Below are 11,777 nucleotides of genomic sequence, written 5' to 3' on the forward strand. Positions count from 1 at the left end.
CACTACCAAGTGCTCTAACACGCACAGGATCCTGGGATCTCAGGACCCCAGGATATTTGTCACACAAGGATCTCAGGGCCCCAGAAGGAGCTGGACTCCCAGGAGCTCTGACACACCAAGGATCTCAGGATCACAGGATCCTGGAATCACAGAATCACAGAGACAGCTGGACTCTGAGGAGTTCTGAAAAAGGTAGGATCACAGGAAGGACAGGCTAAAGTCAAATATAGCAAGAGCAGGTAGCACTGGAGATAATCAGATGGTGGGAGGAAAGCATAATAAAATAATTCACAGAAACCAAGTTTACTTGGCACAAAACAGGCCTCAACAAATGCAAGAAGATTGAAATAGTCCCATGCACCCTATCAGATCACAGTGAGCTAAAGCTGGTCTTAAATTCCAACAAAACCAATGGAAAATAAACATATAAATGGAAGCTGAATAATTCTCTACTCAAAGATAACTTTGTCAAGGAAGAAATGAAGAAATTAAAGATTTCTAAGGATTGAATGAAAATGAAGACACATCATACCAAAACTTATGAGCCACAATGAAAGTAAGAGGAAAACTCATAGCACCAAGTGTCTCTAAAAAGAAGCTGGAGATAGTTTACACTTGCAGGTTGACAGCACACCTGAAAGCTGTAGAATAAAAAGAAGAAAATATGCCGAAGAGAAATAGACAGCAGGAAATAATCAAACTAAAGGCTGAAATCAGCCAAATTGAAACAAAAAGAACTATACAAATAATCAACAAAACCAGGAGATGGTTCTTTGAGAAAATCAACAAGATAGATAAACCCTTACCAAGACTAACCAGAAGGCACAGCGACAGTATCCAAATTAATAAAATCAGAAATGAAAAGGGAGACATAACAACAGAAACTGTGGAAATTCAAAAAATCATCAGATCCCACTACAAAAACTTTTACTCAACAAAATTTGAAACTCTGGATGAAATGGACAATTTTCTAGACACATACCAGGTGCAAAAGTTAAAACAGGATCAGATAAACCATATAACAGTCCTGGAACCCCTAAAGGAATAGAAGCAGTCATTAATAGCCTCCCCCCAAAAGCCCAGGACAAGATGGGTTTAGTGGAGAATTCTATCAGACCTTCAAAGATGAACTAAACCAATACTTTTCAAACCATTATACAGACTAGAAACAGAAGGAACAGTATTCAATTCATTCTATGAAGCCACAATTACACTTATACCTAAAACGAACAAAGTACAAATAAAGAAAAAGAACTTCAGATGCTTCTGAACATAGATGCGAAAATAATAAAATTCTTGCCAACTGAATCCACGAGCACATTACAATGATCATCGATCATCCATAATGATCAAGTAGCCTTCATCCCAGGGATGCAGGGATGGTTCAGTATATGGAAATCCATCAACGTAATTCTCTACATAAACAAACTCAAAGAAAAAAATATATGATAATTTCATTAGATGCTGAAAAAGCATTTGACAAAATTCAGCATCTAATCATGTTAAAAGTCTTATAAAGATCAGGAATTCAAGGCCCATACCTAAACATAGTAAATGCAATATACATCAAGCCAGTAGCCAGCATCAAATTAAGTAGAGAGAGATTTAAAGCAATCCCACTAAAATCAGGAATTAGACAAAACTGCCCACTCTCTCCCTATCTATTCAATATAGTACTTGAAGTTCTAGCTAGAGCAATTTGACAACAAAAGGAGGCCAAATGGATACAAATTGGAAAGAAAGAAGTCAAAATATTACTATTTGCAGGTTATATGATTGTATGTGTACACTATCCCAAAAATTCAGCCAGAAAACTTCTAAAGCTCATAAACATCTTCAGCAAGGTTGTGAATGTTAAAAAAAATTAACTAAAACACATCAGTAACATTCCTACACTCAAAGGATAAACAGGCTGAGAAAGAAATTAGGAAAACTACACCCTTCACAATAATCGCAAATAATATTACATACCTTGGTGTTACTCAGGCAAGTGAACTATCTGTGTGACAAGAACTTCAAGTCTCTAAAGAAAGAAATCAAAAATATCTCCCACACTCATGGATTGGCAGGATTAATATAGTAAAGTGGACATCTTCCTGAAAGCAATCTACAAATTCAATGGAATCCCCATCAAAGTTCCAAATCAATTCATCATATAGTTAGAAAATGCAATTTGCATATTCATTTAGAATAACAGAAGACCCTGGATATCAAAAACTATTATAAACAATAAAAAACTTCTAGTGGAATCAGCATTCCTAAGCTTAATCTGTTTTAAAAAGCAATCATGCTAAAAACTGTATGATATCTGTACAGAGACAGGCAGGAAGGTCAATGAAATAGAATTGAATACCTAGAAATGAACCCACACACATATGGTCACTTGATCTTTGACAAAGGAGCTAAAGCCATCCAGTGGATAAAAGATGGCATTTTTAACAAATGGTACTGGTCCAACTTGTGGTTAGCATGTAGAAAAATGCAAATCAACCCATTATTATCTCCTTGTCTAAAGCTCAAGTCCAAGTGGATAAAGGACCTCCACATAAAACCAGGCACACTGAAACTAATAGAAGAGAAAGCAGGGAAGAGCCTAGAATATAAGGGTACAAGAGAACATTTCCTGAGCTGAACACCAATGGTTTATGCTGTAAGATCAACAATAGACAAATGGGAGTTCATAAAATAGCAACACTTCTGTGAGGCAAAGGACACTGTCAATAAGAGAAAATGGCAGCCAACAGATCGGGAAAAGATATTTACCTATCCTGCATCAGATAGAGGGCTAATATCCAATAAGAGCTCAAGAAGCTAGACTTCATAGAATCAAATAACCCTATTAAAAATGGGGTAAAGGGCCAAACAAAGAATTTTCAACTGAGAAATATGAAATGTCAGAGAAGCACCTAAATAAATGTTCAACATCCTTAGTTCTCAGGGAAATGCCAATTAAAACAACCCTGAGATTCTACCTCGTACCAGTCAGAATGGCTAAAATAAAATCTCAGGTGACAGCAGATGCTGGCAAAGAGAAATAACACTCCTCTATTGGTTTTGGGATGGCAAGGTGGTACAACCATTCTGGAAATCAGTTTGGCAGCTCCTCAGAAAATTGGACATAGTACTACCCGAGGACCAAGCTATACCACTCCTGGGCATATACCTAGAACATGCTCCAACCTGTAATAAGGACACATGTTCCACTATGTTTGTAGCAGCCTTTTTTTATAATATCAAGAAGCTGGAAAGAATGCAGATGTCCTTCAACAGAGGAATGGATACACAAAATGTAGTATATTTACACAATGGAGTACTACTCAACTATTAAAAACAACGAATTCATGAAACTCTTAGGAGAATGGATGGAACTATGTAATTTCCCCCCGAGTGAGGTAACCCAATCCCAAAAGAACACAAATAGTATACACTCACCGATAAGTGGATATTAGCCAAAAAGCACCAAATACCCAAGATACAATTCACAGACCACATGAACCTCAAGGAGAAGGAATACCAAAATGTGGGTACTTCATTCCTTCTGAGAAAGGGAACAAAATACTCATAGTAGCAAATATGGAGATAAAATGTAGAGCAGAGACTGAAGGAAAGGCCATCCATTTACTGTTACACCTGGGGATCCATCCCATATAGAGTCACCAAACCTCAACACTTTTGTGGATGTCAAGAAATGCTTGCTGAAAGGAGCCTAATATGGTTGTCTCCTGAGATTCACTGACAGAGCCTTGCCTTACAAATACAGAGGCAGAACCTCAAAGCCAACCATTGGACTGAACACAGGGTACCCAAAGGAGGAGTTAGAGAAAGGACTGAAGGAGCTGAAGGGGTTTGTAAGCTCATAGGAAGAACAAAAGTATCAACCAACGAGACACCCATAGCTCCCAGGGACTAAACCATCAATTAAGGAACACACATGTCTCTAGCTGCATATGTAGCAGAGGAGTGTCTTGTCAGTCATTAGTAAGAGAGTTCCTTTTTCCTATGAAGGCTCGATAGATGTCCCAGTGTAGGGGAAACAAAGGTGGGGAAGTGGCAGTGGGATGGGTGGAGGAACACCCTCATAGAAGTAGGGGAAGCAAAGATGGGGTAGGGGGGTTTTGGTGGGGGATCATGGAAATGGGATAACATTTGAAATGTAGGAATTGGAGAGGGAGGTTCCTACTGTATTCAACAGTGGCCAGGGAAAGAAGAGGATGTAAGGATATGGAGATGATGTTGTAGGGTCACTTACAGAAAATAGTTCAGTCTTTTGTCTTATTCCTCACCTCCCCAAACCCAATACCCTCAACAGATTGTCTGGCCACCAGAACCAGCCTTTATCATATGCCAGGATCTCACCTTGCAGGAAGCCTATCACAATGGAAAGGTCCAGTAGGAGAAGGAGGTGCTTTCCCATGGCAGTGGTTACCCAAATAAAGAGAGAAGTAGAGAGCAGGACAAAGTACTGAAGATCTCAACTATGCTTCCTATATATGAGCTCAGGCTAAAAGGGGAAGCCAATGGGATCTCATGGCAGTGGGCTTAGTAGATAGCCTTCAGGAAGCACAGATCCTAAGTGCTTCACTATGTCTGCTCACATCTACACGACTATGCAGTATTTCAAGTTTTTCTGAATTCTTAACCACATATTTATTTCACTGATTTGCCAATGGAGATTAATCGCTGTGCAATTTGAAGTAATTTTGAGACAGGGTGACTGAGGAGCCTAGAGGGTGAAACATAGTATGTTATGATTTGTCATACAGAACTACACTGTTAACTTCAGTCTCCACATCCAAATTTAAATTACCTGAGTCTGTGTGTTTATATTTAATACATTTAATTGCTCAATCAATCACTGAAACCAAAATTCTAGATTCATTTTTATTTTCCATGCAGACCACAATAATCTTCCTTGGAGGCAGATGGAAAGACAAGGGAACTACAGAGTCATGATAGGAAAGCATGATAAGAAAACAGAACTTCCATTTTGGGCCTGTCCTACAGGTTGAGTCAGGAAACTTAAGTATCATTGTTAAAGCCAAAATTATTCAGGGACTGGATTTGTTTTCCAGAAACATTTTGAATAGGTTCAAAGAAAAAAAATTGTTTACTTAGTATTAAAAGTATGTAAAAAGTCTCCCACCTTTTCCTCTAAATTCTAAGTTGAAAGAATGCTCATCATATAAAACTGCCTTAGAGTCATAAAAATAGTATAATCACCCATTATAAAGGCAGAGAAGACTCTCCCTTGGGAGGCACATAACAACACTTGAGTATTGCTGGATCATAGTCCTGTCATTTAAGGACAAGAAAACCAGATGTCCTTCCCTTCCACTGTGCTGCTCTAGTGTCTGTTTTCTACAGACATAACAGAAATTTCTGTATGTGCTTCTGTGATCCAAAAAGTTGGTCCAAAAACTTCTAATGCCAACACCAGAAACTACTTGTCTTTTTAAAGACTTTCTTTTTGTTCTCAATTTGAGTGTTGATGAGATTGTTTCACTATGCCATACTTGCTGGCCTCAAATTCACACAAATCTGCCAGTTTCTGCTTCCTGAGTTCTGGGTTTTAAAGGCCTGTGCCAGCACATTTGGTCAGATACCAAGTTTTAGGTCTAGCAAGATAATCACTAGCTCAGAAATTTTATAAGAGCAAAACATTTCTAGCTCTTGTTTCTCTATTTCTCGTGTGCTTCTTCCCTTCCTCTCTCTCCTTCCACTTACATTTTTAGGTTCTTCACTAATGCTGTTAGTGGGGGCTATCTCTGCTACTCTTGCAAGTTGACACTCTAAGAAATTTCATATGTGTTTAATTTCCTCCAAGCTCACAGATCCATCATGCTTCTCTCTGACTTCAAGATCCAATCCTGACCCATCTCCTTGTGAATTTGGGTCATCTCTGACCAAAGCTTATTTGGTGAGTAATTTATGTTAGCTTCTTTCTAAGTATCCATTCTCTTTTTCTTAATTTGCATGTGTTATTATTTTCTTCAGTATTTCTCTACTAAGATTTCTAGTAAAGCCAAAGTGCTCCATACCCAAATACCACAAGGAGAGAGCTTGTCTCCAGGTGTGTGGACATGCCTGTGAGCACAGGTATAGCCAACACATCTGCTCCAAGAGACCTGTTGGGAACCCCTAGGACACAGGAACCAAAGAGCAGCCTGGGACGAGATTCTTCCATTATCCATCTACACTCCAGAATTGACCCTGTGCTACAGCTCTCAAAGGAAAAAAAACCTACCAAGAACTCTCAATTCTGAATATCTATGCTCCAAATGCAAGGGCACCCACATTCAAAAGTGAAACTTTACTAAAGGTCAAAGCACACATGGCAGCTCACACAACAGTAGTGGGAGACTTCAACACACCACTCTCATCAATGGACAGATCATGGAAATACAAACTAATCAGAGACACATTGAAACTAACGGAAGTTATGTACCAAATCAATTCAACAGATATCTGTAGATCATTTCATACTAAAGCAAAAGAGTACATCTTCTCAGCACCTCATGGTACCTTCTCCAAAATTGACCATATGATCTGTCACAAAACAGGCCTCAACAGATACAAGAAGATTGAAATAATCAATCTGACAATTCCTCAGAAAATTGGAAATTTACCCAAAAGATTCTCCACCATACCACAAGGACACATGTTCCAGTATGTTCATTGAACCTTATTTATAATAGCCAGAAACTGGAAGCAACCCAATTTTCCCCCAACCAAAGAATGGATACAGAAAATTTGGTTCATTTATACTATGGAATACTATTCAGCTATTAAAAACGAGGATGTCATACATTTTGCAGGCAAATGGATTGAACTAGAAAATATCATCATGAATGAGGTATTCCAGATCTGAAAGTACATGCATGGTATGTGCTCAATGATAAGTGGATATTAGACAAAATGTACAGAATACCCATGATACAACACAAAGACTGAAAGAGGTTTAACAAAAAGGAAGACCCAACAGAAGATGTGCCAATCCTACTTAGAAAGGGGAACAAAATAATCATGTAAAGTAGAGGGAAGAAGCTCTGAGTGGAAGTGGGAGGGGAGAGGGGGCAAGATCATATATGTGGGAGACACTAGAAAAGCCCAGAGGGCCAGGAGAATAAATGGAAATATGCAGCAATGGGGGCATGGGAAGAACCTCAAAAGGGTCCCAGAAACCTGGGTTGTGAGAGGGGCCCAGGATTCAATGTGGGTGACATTAGCAGAAATGCCTAACAGTGTGGAGATGGAACCTGGAAGAGTCCACCTCCAGTAGTTAGATGGGCCCCCAGTGGAGGGGTCAGGAAACCAACTTACCTTCAAAAATTTTAGGCCAGAATTGTTCGTATCAAAAAGAAATGAAAGAACAGAATTGTAGCAGAGAGTGAAGGAATAGACAACCAGTGACTGACCCAACATAGGATCCAGGAGACAGGCATGGCTATCCTCTGAGAGGCTGTACCAGCAGCTGACTAAGGCAGATGCAGATATTTACAGCCAGCCATTGGACAGAGGTTTGGGACCCCATGGAAGAATTAGGGGAAGTATTGAAGGGGCCATAGAGAATGGCAACCATATAGAAAGACCAACAGTATCAACTAATCAGGGCACCAAGGATCTCCCAGAGATTAAACCATGAACCAAAGAACATATAGGGGCTAGTCTGAGGCACTTGGCACATATGTAGCAGAGGAATAACTGCCTTTCCTGGCGTTAGTTGGAGAGGATGCACCTAATCCTGAAGGCTTGATATCCCAGAGAAAGGGGATGAGGGGGCATTTCTCGAAAGCAAAGGGGAGGGAGTTTAGGGTGAAGAACCCTGGGAGGAAGGACCAAGAAGAATGGCAATACTTTGGATGTAAATAAATATAATAATTAATTAATAAAATAATCTAAACAGCATACAGAACTAATGAATAAATTTTATAAGGCATAAAACATATTACAGAGCACCCAACAACGTGTGATAATATACATGTATACAGAAAAACTATCTAAGTACATGATGTAGAAAGCATGGTGAGGGCCCCAGACATGGTCAGTAGACAATTCTCATTGATGTGCTCCAAGGTCAAGACTCAATAAACAGCACTGAAAAAAAAGAAAGTTTTAATGATGTCAATATTTATAAATATATTATGACTTATTCAAAATTTTAAATGATTTGAATTATATACTATGTACTTAATAGTGTAATCAAGCTATGCGAGTGCAGTGTCATATGGTTTCTAGCAGTTTCATTTGTCTACAGTATTGCCTGAACTTTTTAGGTTGTGCAAAGATATAAATGTACTGCTACAAATACAAAAGTAAAAATCAAAACAGTACCAACTTCAAAACCTCTGGAATTCCTAGGAATAAGCTAAACAGTAGAACTTCTAAACAGTAGAAGCACATGTGCATGTGACCACACAGTGGAAATGAACACCGGAACAGAAGTACTCTCAGTCTGTGATACCTGATTCTAGTCACTAGATGGAACTGAGAGTGTCTGATCCAATCAAATACAAATCTGGCTGTGACTGTGAGACCATTTCCAGAGATGGGGTAGATGTATTTGATGTAACCTATTCATTTAATCTAATAATGCATTTGAAATTTCCATAGATTAGTTAGAAAGGTATGTATATCTTGCTTCATGGAAGTAAGCCATGGGGAGTGAGCCCATGGTGGCTGAATTTTGGTCCCTTCCTATTAAATTCAGCTCCTGAAGTCCAAGAGCTGAATATCTCTGGTCCAATACAGCCTCCCATCATGAGGTAGAAAACATTTCTAATGATGAGCTTAATAAATCCTTTCTCCTAAACATCATTTTATTAAGGTCCCAGCAGTGAGGCACTGCCTAAAATATACTCCTAAATATGGGTTAGATTGAAGACATGGAAGTTATAGTTATTTGACTACCCTGGCAGAAACAGAATCTTCATAGGCATCAGGACTGTCATATTCAATACTTTAAAAAAAAAATCAGTGCTCACTACTCAGTGCTGTGTTAATCAGTCAGAATGTGTTTGTTGATAAGTTTAAATAGGACTTGTGCCATATGTCCATTGTGTTGAAGGGACATAGGGGAAAAGGGAAGAAACTATGATATGAGAGTGAGGGAACACTAGGGGACGTAGCAAGCAGGGAGCATCTCTCTAGCCTGCTGAACTGTTGAAATATCAAGAGGTAATGTTAAGTGCATGCAAGTGTTTGGTTTGCACAGTGCTGGCAACAGACTGCTCAGGGTTACAATGTTATTGGAGCACAGGGAAGGAGTAGGGGCTCACCTAAAATCCTACAGTGCAATTAAGTATCAGACTTATAGTTTATTGCAGAAAGACTTGTTGTTGCAACAGTTCATTTTTATTGTCTGATCTGCATTCATAACAGTCCCAGTGAAGCAAAGGTCAGCACATCTCTGACTTCCAAACTGAATTTTACCATCTGTAGAGGAAGAATTTCAAGAGACAAAATGTAAATATTGGTGGAATGAGTTGGTGAGTCAGTAAAGAGCAAGCCACACCAGAAATACAAGCATAACAAAGGAGGCCTCTCTGGGATACTATCTCTCAAATCCAAACCTAACCCGCAGGTGGAATTCCTATACATTCACCCAGAAATTACCCAAGGATCATCCAGATACCTTTCAAAACAATTTTGTCTTCACAATTTGTTGGTCTGACCAACAGTCAGTTTCAGCTATTACCAGAAGCAAAAGGGCCTTTCCCTCCTACTCTTACAGGCAAAGGCATGTTCCTTTCATCATTTCATTTGCCATCAGCTATATGGAGATGGGTTCATCACTGTAGGGCAAGTAAGATGACTCTCAGAGCTCCCAGACATTACATACCTTTAAGGGTTACAAGTGAGGCACACTTTTCACCAGGTCTAGCCTGACAGCAACCTTCTCCCCTCTCACAAATTCCCTTAGAATTGAACCTATCACACTTGATACATGTCAAAGCTGAAAAGACAAAAGTCAGTGTAAGGTTCATATTCAAGATCCAAACTGAAACACAAACTGGAACTGAGGTTGTGGCTCTGGTAAATAAATAAGCAATAGCAAGGTAAGGTAAGGAGCTGGCTGTATACTGAGTTCACACTTGATGACGTTTCTTGACCACAGGCTTCTGAAAACGAAAGGTTGGAAAAGAGATGGAAGGTCCCCCAACCTCATACCAAGAGAATGGACCAAGTTATCAGAATAAGAAATCAAAGCTCTCGTATGGAGTGCCTAATGCATCACACATTATTATGTTTGTGAGGCATCTAAAAGAGAAGTTACTAGAGTCTGATGTTATCAGACAAGATTGTATAGATTGGCACACACAGCTATGGGAAGTGTCTCTCCTACAGGAAATTGTCAAAGGAATCCATTTTTTAAACTTGGTATTCTATCACACAGGCCTGGATAAAGTAATTTTTTATTGTTTTCATTATGGCAATGATCTTCCTTTCCCACTTCCAATCAAAATTTATGCCAGTTTGCACGTAAACTTGAGGAACTGGAGATGCTTAAGTACAAGAGAACAGATGTGAAGGAAGGTGGAGAAAAGGAGGAGTAGAAAAGGGCAGCAATGAGCTGTCCTACATGAAAATATCACAGCATGAATATGCACAGCAGAAGCAAGGGGAGGAGTGGATACAGACGTGGATCTGAAACTGGGTCAGTTCTAATGTATGCTATTTCCTGTTCTCCACATCCCCAATGTCCCCTAATGTGTAGCATCACTCTATCTGATCGCCAGTACCAACCACTAGCATCTGCTAGGATCTTACCTTGCAGGGAGCTCACCAGCAAAGTCAGGCCCAGCAGGAGGAACAAGATGTGCTTTCCCATTGCAGTGAGATTGATCTTCAGACCATAAAGCAGCAGAGGAGAGGAGAAAGTGCTCAGTACCCATATCAGCAAGGCAGGTTTATATTGTAGAGTAGGTTAGGAGGGGCAGCCAATGAGATACCAGGAAATGGATTGAGCACATAGCCAGGGGGATGCCTAGTTACCACAGAGTTTTATGAACTTCATGGGGCTATAACAGATCATCTGGAAAGCTTCCATTAAGGGAAACTTAAATTCTGGGACAAATGAGTCAGAGTTAATCCTCTCCCTCGTGATCCCATGTCTTTCCCGGAAACTGCAGTGCAATCTGATGGCCAGAAGGAAAATTGCCTTCAGGTACTTTTTGTGGGCAAGTGCGTTCTGGAAAATCTTGAGCACTGGAGACTTGAAATTTTAGACAAGGCCTGAAGCTTCCAGTATTCATGGAACTCTGCTAACCGCTTTAAGAATTCCAAACTGCAATACATTTTTATCTTTTTATATATGTTTATTTTTTAAATTGGTTATTTTTATTTACATTTCAAATGTTATCACTTTTCCCAGTTTCCTCTCCACAAACAACTCTCCATTCCCCCTCCCCATGTCTCTATGAGTGCGTTTCCCCATGTACCCACAAACTCCTGCCTCAGTGCTCTAGTATTTCCCTATCTGTATCATAAAGTCTCCACAGGACCATTGGCTATCCTCTATTGATGCCAGATAAGGTACTCCTCTGCTACATATTCAGACAGAGCCATGGGTTGCTCCATGTGTACTCTTTAGTTGGTGGTTTAGTCTCTGATAACTTTTGGCAGTCTGTTTGGTTAATACTTTTTTCTTCCAATGGGGTTGCAAGCCTGTTTAGCTCCTTCAGTCATTGCCCTAACTTCTTCCATTTGGGTCCCTGTGCTCAGTCAGATGTTTGCCTGTGTATATCAGCTTCTGGATACATCAGTCTCTGACAGAGCCT

General features: G+C 39.6%; 1 protein-coding gene across 1 annotated transcript; it reads right to left on the reverse strand.

The window, feature by feature from the left end:
* Nucleotides 1-9,307: 9,307 nt before the first annotated feature.
* On the reverse strand, nt 9,308-10,828 carry LOC127690211 (prostate and testis expressed protein 14-like). The gene is made up of 3 exons (XM_052189757.1): nt 10,768-10,828; nt 9,839-9,952; nt 9,308-9,432 (listed from the first exon to the last, which is right to left on the reverse strand). The coding sequence occupies exons 1-3, from the start codon at nt 10,826-10,828 to the stop codon at nt 9,308-9,310; spliced, it is 300 nt and encodes a 99-aa protein (XP_052045717.1).
* Between the last annotated feature and the right edge of the window lie 949 nt (nt 10,829-11,777).

Source organism: Apodemus sylvaticus, chromosome 7 (genome assembly GCF_947179515.1).
Source record: "Apodemus sylvaticus chromosome 7, mApoSyl1.1, whole genome shotgun sequence".
Lineage (NCBI taxonomy): Eukaryota > Metazoa > Chordata > Mammalia > Rodentia > Muridae > Apodemus > Apodemus sylvaticus.